The sequence below is a fragment of the Arachis hypogaea genome, chromosome 6, assembly GCF_003086295.3.
Source record: "Arachis hypogaea cultivar Tifrunner chromosome 6, arahy.Tifrunner.gnm2.J5K5, whole genome shotgun sequence".
Classification (NCBI taxonomy): domain Eukaryota; kingdom Viridiplantae; phylum Streptophyta; class Magnoliopsida; order Fabales; family Fabaceae; genus Arachis; species Arachis hypogaea.
This window is the reverse complement of record NC_092041.1, coordinates 77,570,585-77,590,886: the sequence shown is the minus strand read 5'-3', so window position 1 is coordinate 77,590,886 and position 20,302 is coordinate 77,570,585. Positions and strand designations below refer to the sequence as shown.

Here is a 20,302-nt window from a genome sequence, read left to right as displayed (position 1 = left end):
AATGCTATTTTTATTTTTCTTTAATTTTTGCAATTATTTTTGTAACTCTACATGATCATCAACCTAAAAAAAGAAATTAACATAGATAAATAAAATTGGGTTACCTCCCAATAAGCGCTTCTTTAATGTCAATAGCTTGACAGTGGACTCTCATGGAGCCTCACAAATGTTTAGAGCATTATTAGAACCTCCCAACACCAAACTTAGAGTTTGAATGTGGGGGTTCAACATCAAACTTAGAGTTTGGTTGTGGCCTCCCAACACCAAACTTAGAGTTTGACTGTGGGGGCTTTGTTTGACTCTACACTTAGAGAAGCTTTTCTTGCTTCCTCTCCATGGTTACAGAGGGAGATCCTTGAGTTTTAAACACAAGGTGGTCCTCATTCAATTGAAGGATCAACTCTCTTCTGTCCACATCAATAACAACTTTTGCTGTGGCTAGGAAGGGTCTTCCAAGGATGATGGATTCATCCTCATCCTTCCCAGTGTCTAGGATTATGAAATCAGCAGGGATGTAAAGACCTTTGACCTTTACTAGCACATCCTCTACTTGTCCATAAGCCTTTTTCATGGATTTGTCTGCCAACTCTCTTGAGAATTTGGTAGCCTGTACCTCAAAAATTCCCAGTTTCTCCATTACAGAGAGTGGCATTAAGTTTATGTCTGACCCCAGGTCACACAGAGCCTTCTCAAAGGTCATGGTGCCTATGATACAGGGAATTAGAAATTTACCAGGATCCTATTTCTTTTGAGGTAATGTCTGCCTAACTAAGTCATTCAGTTCATTAATGAGCAATGGAGGTTCATCCTCCCGAGTCTCATTACCAAATAACTTGGCATTTAGCTTTATGATTGCTCCAAGGTATTTAGCAACTTGCTCTTCAGTGATATCTTTATCCTCCTCAGAGGAAGAATATTCATCAGAGCTCATGAATGGCAGAAGTAGGTTCAATGGAAACTCTATGGTCTCTGTATGAGCCTAAGATTCCTTTGGTTCTGATAAAGCATTATTTTATGATTTATATTGTGTTTAATTGTGTGGTTTTATCAAAGTCTTCACCCACTTATTCATATGATTTGCATGTATTTACAATTCCTTCCTGAAAATGTTCTATGATTGAAAACTTGCTTCATAAAGATCTTTTAATTGTATATTTTTAGTCTCCTTTATACCATTCGATGTCGTGATCTGTGTGTTAAGTGTTTTAGGCTTCATAGGGCAGGAATGGCTTAGAGAATGGAGAGGAAGCTTGCAAAAATGGAAGGAACACTAGAAATTGAGGAGATGACCAGCGAGAAGTGACGCGGGCGCATGGCTCACGCGGCCGCGCGAAATGGAGAAATTCACAGTGACGCGAATGCGTACCTGACACGAACGCGTGGATTGGAAGCTGCACGGGTGATGCGAATGCGTGGACGACGCGCACGCGTGGCACAGAAAATGTTGAGTGACGTGAACGCGTGGATGACGCGGTCACGTGACGTGCGCGATCTGCAGAATTATAGAAGTCGCTGGCATAGATTATGGGCCATGTTTTAACCCAGTTTTCGGCCCATAAACACAGATTAGAGTCAGGGAACATGCAGAGACGAGGGGACAATATTCATTCGGCATAATTGTTAGTTTTTGGATCTGATTTTACTCCTCCTCTAGGTTTTCTCTCTACACATTCATAGTTCTTAGGATTTGGTTTTTATTGCTTTTTGGCTTGGGATATTGAGAAGAGTTATTACCTCCGCAAGACTTCATCACTCTAGTTTGTTCTCTTTACTTGTTGCTTACTCGTTCATATCCTTAATTTGTTCTGAGTTACAATTGGATTATTTTTAGAATTTATTAATACAGGAACCATTTTTATTTTTAATTGATCGTTTTTATTATTGTCTATCATGTCTTTCCTTATTCCTTATTTTTATTTTGTGAGATTTACATCCATGATGAGTGAGTAGTTCTCTAACTTGATTGGGAGTTGATTGAAAGGAGACCTTTGAGTTGGAATGCTCAAGAGTAAAATTGTAATTGGGTTTATTATTGGATGGCTCTCTAGTCACTGACACTAATCCTTCCCAAGGGAGATGATTAGAACTTGTGAATAGGAGTAGACTTCCAACTTACTTGACTCTCCTTTACCTAGTAAAGGATAACTAAGTAGAACAACTTTCAATTATCAATTGATCTTGGGAAGACTCCAACAAGGATAGAACTTCCGATTAATCTACTCCCGGTCAAGATTTTTATTTAAATTACATCAACTCTCTAATTTAATTTCCCATTTATCAAACTCAAAACCATTTTGGAAAACCTCTGATTAATAAGATAGCACATCTTCCTGCAACTCGTTGGGAGACGACCTGGGATTCATACTCCCAGTATTTTAATTCTAATTTTGTGACAACCCTTCTAAATTGATAAGTAGATTTTTGTTGGTTAAGAACTGTACTTGCAACGTATCACTTATATTAATTTTTAATTTGTCAATTTCTGCTACGCCAGGTTCCTCAAAGGGGAACTCCTTATTGGTCAGTGAACGTCCCAGGAGGTCTTCCTCACTAGGAATCACTACCTTTTCACTCTCTCCAGGTTTGGCCATGTTACTCACAGTCATGGCCTTGCACTCTCTTTTAGGATTCTCTTCTGTATTGCTTGGGAGAGTACTAGGAAGAGTTTCAGTGACTCTTTTACTCAGCTGGCCCACTTGTGCCTCCAAATTTCTAATGGAGGACCTTGTTTCATTCATGAAACTTAGAGTGGCTTTAGATAGATCAGAGACTATGTTTGCTAAACTAGAGGGGCTCTGCTCAGAATTCTCTGTCTGTTGCTGAGAGGGTGATGGAAAAGGCTTGCTATTGCTAAACCTATTTCTTCCACCATTATTAAAGCCTTGTTGAGGCTTTTGTTGATCCTTCCATGAAAAATTTGGATGATTTCTCCATAAGGGATTATAGGTGTTTCTATTGGCTTCACCCATATAATTCACCTCTGCCATTGCAGGGTTCTCAGGATCATAAGCTTTCTTCTTTAGAAGATGCTTCTTTAGTACTGTTGGATGCATTTTGCAAACCATTCAGACTCTGAGAAATTATATTGACTTGTTGAGTCAACATTTTGTTCTGAGCCAATATGGCATTCAGAGCATCAATTTTAAGAACTCCCCTCATCTGAGGCGTCACATTACTCACAGGATTCCTTTCAGAAGTGTACATGAAATGGTTGTTTGCAACCATGTTAATGAGTTCCTGAGCTTCTGCAGGAATTTTTTTTAGGTGAATAGATCCACCTGCAGAATGGTCCAATGACATCTTAGACAATTCAGACAGACCATCATAGAATATATCCAGGATGGTCCATTCTGAGAGCATGTCAGAAGGACACTTTTTGTTAGTTGCTTGTATCTCTCCCAAGCTTCAAAGAGGGATTCACCTTCTTTCTGTATGAAGGTTTAAACATCCACTCTAAGCTTGCTCAGCTTTTGAGGAGGAAAGAACTTGGCTAAGAAAGTCGTGACCAGCTTATCCCAAGAGTTCAGGCTATCTTTAGGTTGAGAGTCCAACCATATTCTAGCTCTGTCTCTTACAGCAAAAGGGAAAAACATAAGCCTGTAGACCTCGGAAACAACCCCATTGGTCTTAACAGTATCACAGATCTGCAAGAATTCAGTTAAGAACTAAAAATGATCTTCTGATGGAAGTCCATAAAACTTGCAATTCTGTTGCATCAGAGAAACTAATTGAGGCTTTAGCTCAAAATTGTTTGCTCCAATTACAGGGATTGAGATGCTTCTTCCATGAAAGTTGGAATTTGGTGCAGTAAAGTCACCAAGCATCTTCCTTGCACCTCCACCATTGTTATTGGGTTCGGCCATCTCTACTTCTTTTTCGAAAATTTCAGTAAAGTCCTCTTCAGAGTCCTTTCAGGTTCAGGATCTGCTTCAACAAGAATGTCCTTGTCCTTGCTCCTGCTCATATGAAAAAGAAGAGAACAGAAAAGAAGAGGAATCCTCTATGTCACAGTATAGAGATTCCTTTATGTGAGTAGAAGAGAAGAAGAATAAGAATGAAGAGGGAAGAAGAAGAATTTGAACACAGAGAAAGAAGAGAGGGTTCGAATTATGAGTAGAAGAGAAGTGTTAGTAGATAAATAAATAGAAAGAGAAGAGAGGAAGAGAATTCGAATTTTAATTTTAAGAAAAGAAAATTATTTTTGTTTTTATTTTAATTTAAAGTTAAAATTCGAATATTAAGAAAAGGGATAAAATAAAAATTGAAATTTGAAACAATTAGTTAATTAGAAAGATTTTTGAAAAAGAGGAAGGTGATTTTCAAAAAATAGAGAGAGAAAAGTAGTTAGGTTTTAAAAAAAATAAGAAATAGTAAAACAAACAAAAAGTCAATTAGTTAATTGAAAAAGATTTGAAAATCAATTTTGAAAAGATAAGAAGTTAGAAAAGATTTTTGAAATTGATTTTGAAAAAGATATGATTTAAAAGATATGATTAAAAAGAAATGATTGAAATTTATTTTGAAAAAGATTTGATTTTTAAAATGACTTGACTAACAAGAAACTAAAAGATATGATTCTAGAATTTAAAGGTTGAACCTTTCTTAACAAGAAAGTAACAAACTTAAAATTTTTGAACAAATCACATTAATTGTTAGTAAAGTTTTTGAAAATTTGAAATGAAATTAAGAAAAAGATTTTGAAAAACAAATTTTTTAAAAATTTTTGAAAAATAATAAAAAAATGAAAAAGATTTTATTTTTGAAAAAGGTTTGAAAAGATAAGATTTTTAAAATTGAAATCTTGACTTGACTAACAAGAAACAACTTATTTTAAAATTTTTTGACTAAGTCAACCCAAATATTTCGAAATTTATGAGAGAAATAAGGAAAAGATATTTTTTGGTTTTTGAATTTTTAATGAAGAGAGAGAAAAAAACTAAATGACTCAAAATATAAAAATTATGAATCAAAACACATGATGCATGCAAGAACACTATGAATGTTAAGATGAACACCAAGAACACTTTGAAGATCATGATGAACATCAAGAACTTATTTTTGAAAAATTTTCAAGAAGAGAAAAATATGCAAGACACCAAACTTAGAGATTTTTCATGTTTAGACACTATGAAAACAAGAATGCATATGAAAAACAAGAAAAAACTCAAAACTTGAAAATGAAAAGATCAAATAAAGAAAATCATCAAGAACAGCTTGAAGATCATGAAGAAAACATGCATGAATTTTTCGAAAATTTTTAGAAAATTAAAAAGATGCAATTGACACCAAAGTTAGAATGTGACACTAGACTCAAACAAGAAACATAAAATATTTTTGGTTTTATGATTTTATAATTTTTTTTGGATTTTTCGAAAATTAATTTCTTTGGAAAAACAAAAAAGAAGAAAAAAATTTGAAAGATTTTTGAAAACTTTTTGAAAATAAAATAATGGTTAAAACAAGAAGAAAATTACCTAATCTGAGCAACAAGATGAACCGTTAGTTGTCCAAACTCGAACAATCCCCGGCAACGACGCCAAAAACTTGGTGCACGAAATTGTGATCTCAATAGCGCCAACAACTTGGTACGCACAATTGTAATATCACTCTTTTTCACAACTTCGCACAACTAACCAGCAAGTGCACTGGGTCGTCCAAGTAATAAACCTTACGTGAGTAAGGGTCGATCCCATGGAGATTGTCGGCTTGAAGCAAGCTATGGTCATCTTGTAAATCTCAGTCAGGTGGATTCAAATGGTTATAGAGTTTTGATAATTAAAAGATAAATAAACATAAAATAAAGATAGAGATACTTATGTAATTCATTGGTGGGAATTTCAGATAAGCGTATGGAGATGAGTTGTTCCTTTTAAATCTCTACTTTTCTACTGCCTTCATCCAATCCTTCATACTCCTTTCCATGGCAAGCTGTATGTTGGATGTCACCGTTGTCAATGGCTACTTTCCGTCCTCTCAGTGAAAATTGTCCTTTTACGGTTTATGTACGGCTAATCAACTGTCGGATTTCTCGTCTCGGATGAAAAATACCATGCATAGAGATCGTATGGCTAATCATCTGTTGGTTCTCAATCGTGTAGGAATAGGATTTACTATCCTTTTGCGTCTGTCACCACGCCCTACAGTCGCGAGTTTGAAGCTCGTCACAGTCATCCCATCCTAGATCCTACTCGGAATACCACAGACAAGGTTAAGACTTTCCGGATCTCAAGAATGCTGCCAATGGATTCTAGCTTATACCACGAAGACTCTAATCTCAGATTCAGATGCCCCATTTTCAGAGGAGAGTCGACGTGAATCGTTGATTAGAAAACCAAGAGATATACATTCAAGCTTGTTTTCATGTAGAACAGAAGTGGTTGTCAATCACGCGTTCATAAGTGAGAATGGTGATGAGTGTCACATAATCATCACATTTATCACGTTCTTGTGTGTGAATTAATATCTTAGAATAAAGATAAGCATGAATTGAATAGAAAACAGTAGTACTTTGCATTAATACTAGAGGAACAGCAGAGCTCCACACCTTAATCTATGGTGTGTAGAAACTCCACCGTTGAAAATACATAATTGATGAAGGTCCAGGCATGGCCATGAGGCCAGCCCCCAATACATGATCAAAGGATCAAAATATAATCCAAAGATGTCTAATACAATAGTAAAAAGTTCTATTTATACTAAACTAGTTACTAGGATTACAGAAATGAGTAAATGATGCAGAAATCCACTTCCGGGCCCACTTGGTGTATGCTTGGGTTGAGCATTGAAGCTTTCACGTGTAGAGGTCTTTCTTGGAGTTAAACGCCAGTTTGTAACTTGTTTCTGGCGTTTAACTCTGCTTTGCAACTTGTTTCTGGGGTTTAACGCCAGAATAGGGCAAAAAGCTGGCGTTAAATACTAGTTTGCGTCATCTAAACTCGAGTAAAGTATGGACTATTATATATTGATGGAAAGCCCTAGAAGTTTACTTTCCGACGCAGTTGAGAGCGCGCCATTTGAACTTCTATAGCTCCAAAAATTCCATTTCGAGTGCAGGGAGGTCAGAATCCAACAGCATCAGCAGTCCTTTGTCAACCTCTGAATCAGATTTTTGCTCAGGTCCCTCAATTTCAGCCAAAAAATACTTGAAATCACAGAAAAATACACAAACTCATAGTAAATTCCAGAAATGTGAATTTTGCATACAGACTAATAAAAATATACTAAAAACTAACTAAATCATACTAAAAACTATGCAAAAACAATGCCAAAAAACATATAAATTATCCGCTCATCACAAATCCATAACAAGAATGCAAAATCCTCATTAAAAAAACAAAGTTAAAATACAAACTATTCTCAAAATGAACGAGACACCAAATTACTCCACCCAAAAATTCTCAACTTCAATTTGACTCTACTCCATCTTATAATCACATTATAAACATGCTAATCATGATACAATTTGACATACCGATCTCTAACTAAAAGGCAATGATGAGAAACACCGAAGTTATAGGGGAAAAAGAAAAACCTAAAATGATAGAAGCTCGAGCTAGCGAGATAAGGTCGAGGAGCCAACCGCGGGTGTCTTTAGCGACGGGGGAGGAGACGGAGGAGCTGAACCTAACAAGGTTGGCCATTCTATCAGTTTCGCGGGTTGATTCCGTTAACGGCGGAGAGAAGAAGGAGTCCGTTGACGGAGAGGGGAAAGCTAGGTTTAACTAAGGGAGTTCTTCGATTTGAAGTTAAACTAGGTTTCTTTGGTTTGTGTGTTGTGAATGGAGTTCGAGCAAATACTATGTTTAACTAAAAGTTATCGATGGAAAATTTTAAATTACAGACGGATTTTTCGTCTGTAATAATTTAATAAAAGTAGTATTTTTGTCTATTTAATTAAAGACGAATTTTCTGTCTATAATTATTTCTCACGAAAAAAATTAATTTTTTCGATAGAATTATCGACGGATTCTCTTTTTCGTCTGTAATTTATGCTAATTCATTTTTTTCTAACAAAAAATTTTTCTGAAATTCCGTCTGTATTTCCGTGGAATAAAATTCGTCGGAAATATCCGTCTCTAATAACTAGTTTTCTAGTAGTGTATAACCAATATTATTATCATTCAATATATTATTTGGATCAATTCTAATACTTGAATATCTAAAAACAGATTTTTAACATATAAATAATATTTTTTAAATTACATAAATCTTTTAATATAAACAATTTAATATTTTCTGGACAAAAAAAATTAAAAATAAGATTAATATTTCTTTTAAGAATGATTTTTAACAAAATTATAAATACATAATAAAAATTTAGAGTACATTCATAATAAAAAAAATTTCAATATTAAATTAATAGTGTAAATTTTTTAAGTGAACAATTAACAATCATAATACACTGTATTATAGATATATGTAACATAGTATATTAGAAATAATTGAAAGTTTACTAAGTATGAATTAAAGCTTTTAAAAAATTATAATTTATACCCACTAATAATATTATGGTTCTATCTATTACTTGGATTTGGACCAAGTTTAGTATTATTATTATGAGTATCTGAATGTTTAAAAGCAAATTTATTATTGGCATGAGATTAATGTATTTTTAAAATCTATATATTAATGTATTCAATAATATTAATAAGAGATGAGATGAGATGAGAAGAGAAAAATGGGTAAGAGATAAAAGATAACAGGTGAAAGTTACGCTAAGGTGGCCAAATAGAGTAATGAAAGTTTTTCAGAGATGAATAAGATGAATAACTGATGTCTTAGAAAGGGTAATACTGAAAAGAAATCTTGGATACCAAACTATGTATTATCATTATATTTTTGTATATAAATACATGTTAACTAATTTTAATGATTAATTTTAGTGCATAAATAATATTTTTGTTAGTCTATATTATCTTTTATTTTAAGAGCAATGCTAGGGGGCCAGCAACTTTTGTGATTGGTAGCCAGCAAATAACCATCAATGATGATTTAATAGTGTGAGATTGGTGTGAGATTTCATCCAATGACTCACATTTCTCTGCTGGTTACATGCTGGCCAAAATTCAACAAAACTGCTGGCCCCCTAGACTTTTCCTTATTTTAATTCTCAACCAAAGAAATTTGAATCTCTAAATTTTAAATTTGTACTTTAGAGGGTAAAGTGTGATTTTTTATCTTTGAATGTTTTCTCTCTCATATTTATTCTTGATCTTACCTATAAAATAAATGGTGAGAAATCATAATTTATTCTCTAAAATAAAATTCAAACTTTAGAAAATCCAAATTCCAACCAAAGAGATGGATAAAAACTAAAAAGAGAATATTAGCTCCTTTTTTGCCTAATTAATTGACCTACAATATAGTTGACTTGAACGCATTAATCAGGAGCATTTTACATACATACTATTTGTCGGCATTCATTTATATCTTACATTTTCATAGTTTTGTTCCTTATTTTAATTCGCACCGTGTTTTAATAACACAATTCAACTCCAAAAATTACTTCCTTATAAACTCTATAAATTAGGGGAATCTTATCATCTTAGCATCCACTAATTCATCCTTTGATAGCCTGCCACTTGATACATTGCTACTCCAGGAAGAATAAATATAATCCTCCCCATGGCTCCAGTTGCTAAAAGGTAGTTTCCATGCCTATTCTTATAGATTATATCTGTAGGTTGATATTTTGACAAGAAAATACAAAAAACAAAAAGTAAAATAAAGGCTTGAATAGGAAAATGATTTATAGTTAGTATTTGAATTAGATAATCCCCCTCCCTCTCCTTTCTCTATTACTCTAACTCCAGCTCTCCAAGATTTACAATTATATGTACTCTTAAGTTGGGATTTCGAAGTAGAAGAATAGATATTATTGTGGATTTTTAATTGTGACACTGTTACATCCTAAGTCCTTGGTCTTACACATTTTGTTTAAAAAGAAAGAAAAATGTTTATTCAGTAATACTTGTTTTCAATTTTTTTTATATTCATTTAATTTTATTTTTATAACATTTTAATTTTGACAATGCTATCCTTGAATATATTTAATTTTGTCTTATATTTTAGATAGAGTTAATGTTTAAGAATAATTTTGACAAAAATTTAACATATTAAAAATAAAATTAAAGATAAAAAGTATTTTTACAAAATATTATTTTATTTTAAATTCGTCTTTCATAAAAATCTTATGTCATTTAATTGTTTATAATTATATATAAACGTTGCAGGTTAGAGGGTAAGGTGGCAATAATCACAGGAGGTGCCGGGGCCATTGGTGCAACCACCGCAAAACTATTCCTTCCACACGGAGCTAAGGTGATCATCGCAGATGTCCAAGACGAACTGGGTATCTCTCTCTGCAAATCCCTCATCACCAAAGACGGTGCCGCTAATAACAACAACAACATCGACTACGTTCACTGTGACGTGACCTCCGAACAAGACGTCAAAAACGCGGTCGATTTGGCTGTTTCCAAATACGGCCACATTGACATCATGTATAACAATGCCGGCACCGCCGGTGACAATATCAAGCGCCCGATGGAGAACTCCACCGTCGAAGACTTCAAGAGAATCTTCGATGTCAACGTCTTAGGGGCTTTCTTGGGCGCCAAGCATGCCGCGAGGGTCATGGTGAAGGCACAGAGGGGAGGCGTTATCCTCTTCACGACGAGCATTACTTCTGTGATCGGAGGCCAGGCAAAACCGGCTTACAGCGCATCGAAGCACGCCTTGGTGGGGCTGATGAAAGATCTTTGCGTGGAACTTGGGCAGCATGGGATTAGAGCGAATTGCATTGCTCCGGGGGGGATTGCGACGCCAATGCTGAACGGTTGGTTGAAGATGGAGAGGGAGGGGACAGAGGAGATCCTGCAGTCGGTGGGGGTGCTGAAAGGTGGAGTGGTTAAGGAGGAGGACGTGGCAGAGGCGGCGGTTTATTTGAGCAGCGACGAGGGGAGGTTCATAAGTGGAGTTAACCTTGTGTTGGATGGGGGTTATAGCTCAACCAATGGCTCATTCGCTATGATAGCGAACGTTCTCAAAAACATCCAAACCACCAATTTCATTGATGCCTAAGCCTATTAGCTAACAATATATTCTGTTTTGTGAGTAATGAGTGTGTTCTAATAATATCCAATCACTCCATAAGTTTTTATAGTTTCTTTTTATACGTGATCGAATGTGTTCTTATAGTTTAAAAATGTTTGTAATTGTTGTCCAATTTGTAGTTAACTTAGTTACGTGGATCGGACTAAATTAATTGCAAAATTATGACAACTGCAAGGTTGGATGGTCTCTCTAAATTACAGAAAATGAATATGTTGTAGTCTATAATGTGAGTTTATGCTATAATTTTTGTGTGTACTCTTTTAACGGTTACCGTAGTTTTTCCTCTATGGGATGGTAGGTAGCAATACATGTAAGGTGCGTTTTACAGTGACTACCATTTTAGTGGCTATGGTGGCACACACGATGGAGCTGAGGTTATGGTTGTCACAGAAGAGATGGACCTTCTTAGCGATTTTGTCCGTCGCCGTCGACGTCGTGCACTACTGCTGCACTGAAGAACTTCTACTAATGTTTCAGATAATTTCAAAATCAAATTAATAAGTTAATAAAGCAAATGGTTTATTTCTTTATATAATAAAATAATTGAAAACCCAAATTAGTTATAATAAGCTTATTTAAGAATTAATCACAAAGGTTATAATGTTAGCATCAACAGTTAATTGCTTACCATTTGTCATTGCATTATTGCTTATATAGTAAACTTATAGCCATGGTAATGGTAGTCATATTATCCATAGCCATTCTAGAACTGGCCTACTTGTAACCAGATAAAGTGGTATGGTAAGGGACATGGTGTATTCCTTATCCATAAGCTCTCTATATATAATTATATATAGAACTAGCTTAGTGATAAATGGACTAGCTAGGGAATTTGGCAACAAAGTCCAACTCAACATTGGATAAGGCAACTGAAGCTCAAGAGGTAAATAAAGTAGTGATGCAACATTACCATTTGTTGAGAGATGGGGAATATCAGGAATCCTCTAGCTGAACGAACAAAAGAGGCTTCAAGATTATATAGAAATAACTTTTCATTCTTAGACAATTGTAATATTTAGTTCTTAAATCCTTGTTACTTTGACCTTTTTAGTTTATCAATTTAGAACATTGTTATAATAAGCTGCTAGCTTGTTGAAAATAATGTAGAATATTACAAATCATAAGTCAATAATACACATGGACTCTGTTAAGCTGGAGCCATATTATTGAAGTATTATTTCTTCAACATGCACTCTATTACAAATTTAACACATCACTTTTAGACATCTTTACGATAAAACTGATTCATAAAAACTAAAAGTGATGTGTTGTATGCTTACATTTGCACCAAAATTTTTCAAAATCTAAGTGTCTTGTGGATACTGAAACATGTGAAAGGAGGGGTTAACAATGCTGAAGCCACCGTCAACTAGCAAGTTCTGTCCACTGACATACCTGGAATCATCGCTAGCAAAATAAAGCGCAGCATTGGCCACGTCATCAGTTTTAAGGGTAACACCTTTAAGATTCGCGAGCGAGTTCATCACATTCTCAAGCTCCTCATCGTTCACCCCGACGAACTTGGTAGCCAAAGGAGTCGCAAGAGCGTAAGGCGACAAGCAATTCACTCTGATCCCAAACTGTCCGAGCTCCACCGCCGCATTCTTGGTCAGCCCAACCACCGCGTGCTTAGCACAGCAGTAGGCGTGGGAGGCGGCGCCGCCCACGTACGAGCTGACGCTAGCCATGGAGATTATGCTGCCGCCTCCGGCCTTGATCATGGGCTGCGAGGCATGCTTGATCCCCAAGAAAACTCCGGTTACGTTGACGCTGAGGACGCGCTCGAAATCGGCCTTGTGGTTGTCGATTATTCGGGCCTTGTTGGGGTCTGCTATGCCGGCGTTGTTGAACATGATGTCTAGCTTGCCGTATGCTTCGACGGCGGTGTTGACGGCGCGCTTGATTTGGTCCTCGTCGGTGACGTCGCAGTGGACGAAGGTGCATGTGGATGGTCCTATGGATTGGACAACCGCGTGGCCCAGTTCGTCTTGGACATCTGCAATGACTACTTTGGCTCCGTGCTCTGCGAATATTTCCGCCGTGCGTTTGCCTATTCCGCTTGCTCCTCCAGTTATTAATGCCACTTTTCCTTCAAGCCTGCACATGACAAAGGTTCATACTGTCCGGTCAAACAAGAGAAGTAACCTCTTTTTTGTTTCCTGATTAAAAATTTAGTTATTACTTAATTATTAATATTTAAAAATATAAAATAAAATATTTTATTAAATTAATAGATTAAATAAATTTCAGTTAATAATTTAATTATAATAAAAAATAATAATTTTAATAATCTTCAATATTTTTGTTTGTTTGTATATATTAAATTTATCAAAAATTTAGTTGTTAAAGTATATTTTATGTAAATAAATTTTTTTTAAAAAAAAACAAAATAAATTAAAATTAAAAAAAATTTTAAAATTTTTAACAAATTTTAATAATAAATATATTTAAATTAATTAATAGTCATGTGTTTTTATTTTGTTTTTAACAAATGATTAAAATTTCTATAAATTATCATTATAAAAATATATATGTGAACTTCCTCGTTAGTTTGATCTAAGAACCCACGCACGAGTCAACTCAACATTCGAAGGTCAAACACTTCCACATGCCACTCTATGATAGGAGTGTACATGACCCGGTGAAGACTCAATCTGACCGCGAATATTTTAAGGGTTAATTTAGTGTGATTTTATCGGGTCTAAAATTGGATAAAGATTTTAAAAATAGATTCGGTTATTATTTTGGATCAGGTCCGGGCCATAACTTGGATCACCCGAATTCGGTCCAGTGGCCCACTCATCATACACAATTAATATTTTGTGTTATTAGTAATGGATGATGGCTATTCTTACGTGGAATTTAAATATTGTAAATATTAATATTTTGTGTTATTAGTTATTATAAGATTATAAGTTAATGTTTTATGTTTAAAATGCATAAAACTTTAGACTAATGTATAATATTGTGTTATTTATATTGATTTAAATATTTGGTGTTATTAGACAATATTAGTATTCTTTATGGTTATGCTTTAATTTTAAAGAAGGGTTAGTTCTTGTTATATTTTTTTTAATGAATTTTACTATGTAAATTGTGAAATAATGGTTGAAAATTAGGTGATTTTTACATATTAAAGACTCAATTTTTACCAGGTTTTTACAAGATGCGTAGATTTCATCGGATCTAGAATCGGGTTAAGGTCTAAAAATTAGACCCGATCTATATTTTGAGTCGGGTTTGAGTTAAGCCAAACTCAGTATAGTCTGGTTCATGTACACTCCTACTTTATAATTACTCGCATGTAGCCTGTCTTTTTTATATAGTTATCTAAACTAAATTGGGATTAAACTATTAGTTCACTGATTTAATTTGATTTAACGGATGAGTTATTGGTTAAATAGTTAACTTATTTTTATATAAATAAAAATATAAAATAATCAAAAAATTAAAATATATTTTTTAATATTTTAAAAATAAATAAATTTTAATAAATTATAATTAAATAATTATAATTTATTTATTTTTAAATAAATATATAAAATAATAAAATGTTTTAATTTTATTTTTATATTAAAATAATTATTTTTTATTTTTAATAACTAACTTAGTTCGCTTTCAATTTGTAAGTTATTAGTTAAATTGGTTAATTTAATTTTACATAAATAAAAATATAAAATAATAAAAAATTTAAAATATTTTTTAATATTTTAAAAATAATTAAATCTCAACAAATTATAATTAATTAATTATAATCTAATTATTATTAAATAATTATAATCATTAAAAAATTTTAATTTAATTTTTATATTAAAATGATTATTTTTAATTTTAATAACTAACTAATTAATTTATATATATTATATTACTATATATAATAGGTATTTTTTTAAAAATAATATTAATAAATATTATATAATTATAAAAAAATAATTATATTGTAATTAATAAAAATATTTAATATTTTTATTTATATATGTTTAATAATATTTATATTTATATGAATAATTATGTATAATAAAAAATATAATTAATTTAAATATAAATAAATATAAAATTAAAATATTATCTAATAAAATTATTGTACGTTTTTACTATATTTAATAATTATTATATTATATAACAAGGAATAGCATAGTCTAATGATAAAGAAAGCATGTAATAATAAAAAAAACTTTGATTTAAATCTTATTTTTATCAATTTTAAAATTTATGCTTTAGCAATTTAATTGAACCAATTTTTATTAAATTTGACAAGTTCTTACCAGTTTTTAATATTAAAAATTATACATTAAAAATTTAAAAATTATCCGGGCCAACTTGCTTTTCACTAAAAATATAAGTAAAGTATTGTTTTTGTTCTCAACGTTTGGAGTAAGTCTCAAAGTTGTCTCTAACGTTTGAATCGTCCTATTTAAGTCCCTAACGTTTCAAAATTGGCTCAATGTTGTCTTGCCGTTAGAAATCTGTTAACGAAATTGACGGCGGGACAAAATTGAGACAATTTTGAAACGTTAGGGACTTAAATAAGACGAACATGTTGGAAACAAAAACGATACATAGAAATAAATTTTAATTTTATTCTTCACTAATATCAATCTTTTACAGTACATAGTTATTCAATTATTTTTTAATCACATTTAAGTAAATTACACTTAATTACACTGCTTTGATTCTAAATAAATTGATTTTTTTATAATTTTACTTTTAAAGATTTTACTCATCATGAAATGTTTGTAAAATAAATAGAATCACGTTACTTTATTGTATATGTATAATTTTTTCCCCACAAATTTATGTACTAGTCATTCTACACACATTTTTTGATGGGTAGAAATTTTTTAAGAGTGAAATTATAAAAAATAAATTTATTTAGAATAAAGTTAATGTGATTAAATATAATTTATTTAGATGTGATTAAAAAATAATTGAATAACTATGTACCGTAAAAAATTGATATTATTAAAAGTAAAATTAAAATTTATTTATATGTATCATTTTTGTCCCCAACGTGTTCATCCTATTTAAGTTCCTAACATTTCAAAATCGTCTCAATTTTGTCCTACCGTCAATTCCGTTAATAGATTTCTAATGGCAGGACAACATTGAATCAATTTTGAAACATTAGGGACTTAAATAGGACGATTCAAACGTTAGGAATAAATTTAAAACTTACCCCAAACGTTGCGGACAAAAACGATACTTTACTCCTAAAAATATTAATCTTCTAATATTTTTTATAAATTAGATTCACAAAATTGAAACGCACCTATTATCCTAATGTATAATTTTTGTTTTTAAATTTATATGATTATGAATTTTTATTTGTTTTGGAGATAGATCATTAATATGTGTTTAAGAAGATATTTTTTCTTTCTAGAATGAAAAAGTAAAATGGTAATCTTATTATGTTTAAGAATCTAATTATTAGAAAATTACATTATGCTGACTTTGAAAATTAAAAAGATCAAAAATTCGTTTCAAGTGCAATTGTATCAACTTGAGGAGCAAGGAATATGAATTTTTTGAAATTAGTTGGAACAAAAATAATTGTGAGAAATTTTCTAAATATAAACTGCCTCTAACTAAGTTAATTGGATTTAGTAGATTTTAGAATTACTTGAAGATTAGACTTTTTTTTTTCGTTTAAATTTTAAATATAATAGTAGATTTAAATTTGATTTGTCGTTAGAATTTATTAAAAAAAATTATTTGATTTTGATTTGTTTAATAGTATTTTTAAGATTTTAAAATTACAATCAAAGTTTATCTAATCTATAAAGATCAAATTTTATTTAAATTAATTAATAAATTTTTGGTGTTTAATATTTAAATCTAATAATCTAATCTAATAAGATCAAATATGACTTAAATTAGTTAGTTAGGATTATTTTGTGTCATAGATTTCATTTATTTTCAGATTTTATAATTTTATTTTAGAAAGATTTGACCTATTTTTAAAATCATCATTTAGGATCTACTTAAGCAAATTTGTGATAAATAAATTTTATGGGTGCTATTATGCACAAATTTTTTTATCTTTCGTTCTAATATTTTCTTATCAAAAAGTTTTTAGTTATTACAAAAAATAAAAAATATCCTTCTCTTTTTTATTTATCAAATATATATTTTTTCATGAAATTAAAATTACATATATTTTAGCCTATTTTATTAAAATATTGATTCATAATCATTATAATTACATATAAATGAATGAAAATATATTAGTTAATTCAAATAATAATAATAATATAAATATATATTATTGTAATAAATTTTATTTAATTTTAATATTAATATTTTATTACATAATATAAAATAATTGAATTTATTACAAAAATAATAAATATATTATTATTATTTGAATCAATCAAATAATTATCTCTAATAGATATATGATTATGGATAGAATGTTAATTATTTGAGTAAAGTGTATATTATTTTAATTTTAAAAAGAAAACAGTATATATTTTATAAATAAAAGAGGGAGGAGGAGGTGTTATTTTTTCTAAATAATTAAAATAATAAAATAAACAATAACTTAAAAAAGTAAATTGACTATATCAAATTTATAAATGCCAAAATTATTATTTCCCTCGTTATTATTTTTTGTTAAAACTTACAATCAAACGGCTGTTATTGCTCGAGTCTTGTAATATACATGAGTCATGAGGGGAAACAATTAAATGGCAAATACGACAAAGTAGGATCTTGCTACAGACAGGAAAATGGAGTTGGAATCTCACCGAGGTGCCTAAATTGACACACCAAATTGATAAAAAGAAATCATTTTTGGAATAATGAATTGCATTAAGCAGCGGTATCAACTTGTTGCAAATTAATTTTAGAATGGGAAAGAAAGTGGTGTAACACATCGTTTTTGGGTCATGGTGGATTTTACAAAAAGTTGTTGAATTTAATGAATAAGACTAATGTTAAAAATGATCCTAAGATTTTTATAGAGTGAACTTTGGTTGGATTAAATTAAGAAATTGTATGTTATAGGGTTGCATATCACTATTATACAACAATGACAAATTTAGTTTGGCCATTAAAGTAAAAAATAATAATAACTTATAATAATTTAGTACTTTTCAGATATAATTTTTTAAGAATTTTTAAAGAACAAAGTTTGAGAGTAAAACAAAATTTAAAGTTGTAGATTTCAAAAAGAATCATATAAAATGATATAAAAAGAAGAGTTCTTTTAATTCTATCTTTAATTTTTTTAAAGATTAATTATAAAAGAATTTATTAAGTGCACTGTAAATAAAAAATAGATATAAATTGAAAATAATTAAAATTTGGTATAAATTAAGAAATAGATATAAATTGATTCCTAAAAAAAGTAGTTGCAAATTTTAAAAATAATCATATAAAATTATTTTTACTTTTTTATTTATCAATTATTTTCGGAAGTTCTTTTCCTTAATGGAAAATAGGTGATAAATTGAAATAGAGGCGTAGCCTCATAATAAGGAAGAGGACAATAACCCCGTAAATTTTAATTTTTTTATATAAATTTTAATTTAATTCCCTTAAAACTTTTATTTTAATTCTATTGTATGATAAATTAATTTTTTATTTCTCTTTAATATTTCACCCAGTTTCGTCCCTCAATTGAAAGTAATTAAAAAAAGTCTAACCTATTTCATTGTTACACTAGAGGGGTTTTTTTTATTTTTTTGGGATAAGATCATAAATTAAGCTTTTGCAAGCAATAAGAGGCAGAAACTAAAGTTCTATGTGATGGATGAGTTGAGAAACGTTGTAGTTTATGCTACTATTCTTACATATGATGATATGAAACACAACGCAAACTTAATATTAATTTGAAAGAAGATATTGTGTTTCTTATTTTGTACGTACCTTCTGTTTATTGCAGAGGTGGATGGTCCTACCATTCTTCTGATAAGGAGAAACGAGTGAGAGGAGAGATATTAGGGCTTTGTTAGAATATGAAACTTGAGACAAGTTTAATGACAATGATGAAGCATCAGAGATCAAACATACTTTTATATTGCTAATTGTATTGGGATATCCATTTAGGATAAAAAAATGGATATCCATTTATTATTAGGATATTTATTTATTTGTTTATTAGTCTAAAACTCTAAATTGATTTTGTTATTATTTAACTAAAAAAATTATTTTAAAATAAAATAATAAATAAATTAATAAATCATTAATACAATAAAAATTATAAAATATATTATTGTTATAATATAAAATAGTTTAATAGTTAATACATTGATATCTAAAATTTGCTATTCGATTTTACTTATTTGCAGATCAAATAATTGAAATCGATTTGATAAATTTACAGATTAGGTCATATGTGTAAATTTTAAATCGAATACAAATAAATACTCTAAATCATGCGTATTGGATCTAAATTTGCATAAAATTATTTTCTTCGTTTTAATTGTAGGAAGCTAAGCAATGCAATATATAATGCTCTTATAATTTCGGAAATTTGAGTAATTAAATTTATTCTTTCTTTTAATAAATAGAATTGTCAAAGTTTAAATCTGTATCATTCTCCCAACAAATTAAACTAAGCTGCTTACCTTTTATTCCACAACTTATCAGTCCAATGCTGGTAAAATTAATTTAATAATTTAAATCAGTTCAATTATTAACATTTATTTAATTAATCTGACATAACCTCGATCATCACAACCGAGTGTTTATATATATGTCACTCATCACTACCTACAACATGTTCACAATTACCAAAGTAATACAATACAATAAAGTTGGCAGCCGCCGCGAACCAAGAAATATGAGAAATTATATTAAAAAAATGCTTTAGTGCTTATAAAAGTTTACTTAATCTATTTAAGGATAAAAATAGAGTAAGATGAAATTCATCTCTCTATTTTTGAATTACAGGAGTAAATGTTAAAGGAGTTAATATTTAAAATGATTCTTGAAATTTGATTCAAAATTTAATTTAATTCTTAAGGTTTCAATTGATTCTAATTATATTTTAAAATTTTGGTTTGTGCTTTAATTTGATCATTTTGTTGTTTTCCGTCACTAGAAAGCTGATTTGGTAATTTTGGTTGACACCTGTCACCATAATAGTTAGATGACGTAGTGAAATGTTTGAATTCATCAATTTAACTTCTAAAAATTTCAAATAAATCCTAACAGTTCTAATTTTTCCAAATCGCAAGAGTCT

The 20,302-nt window shown here is 30.6% G+C and overlaps 2 protein-coding genes and 1 non-coding gene across 3 annotated transcripts; 2 read left to right on the top strand and 1 right to left on the bottom strand.

Annotated features, from left to right (window-relative positions):
- Positions 1–3,358: 3,358 nt before the first annotated feature.
- LOC112699996 (small nucleolar RNA R71) lies at positions 3,359–3,461 on the top strand. Its single transcript, XR_003152924.1, has one exon. It is a non-coding gene; the product is annotated as a small nucleolar RNA R71 (small nucleolar RNA).
- Positions 3,462–9,549: 6,088 nt separating this feature from the next.
- Positions 9,550–11,340, top strand: LOC112805635 (momilactone A synthase-like). The gene is made up of 2 exons (XM_029287771.2): positions 9,550–9,644; positions 10,233–11,340. The coding sequence occupies exons 1-2, from the start codon at positions 9,625–9,627 to the stop codon at positions 11,080–11,082; spliced, it is 870 nt and encodes a 289-aa protein (XP_029143604.1). The 5' UTR covers positions 9,550–9,624; the 3' UTR covers positions 11,083–11,340.
- Positions 11,341–12,183: 843 nt separating this feature from the next.
- LOC112696739 (secoisolariciresinol dehydrogenase) lies at positions 12,184–19,102 on the bottom strand. The gene is made up of 2 exons (XM_029287770.2): positions 18,985–19,102; positions 12,184–13,212 (listed from the first exon to the last, which is right to left on the bottom strand). The coding sequence occupies exons 1-2, from the start codon at positions 19,017–19,019 to the stop codon at positions 12,420–12,422; spliced, it is 828 nt and encodes a 275-aa protein (XP_029143603.2). The 5' UTR covers positions 19,020–19,102; the 3' UTR covers positions 12,184–12,419.
- Between the last annotated feature and the right edge of the window lie 1,200 nt (positions 19,103–20,302).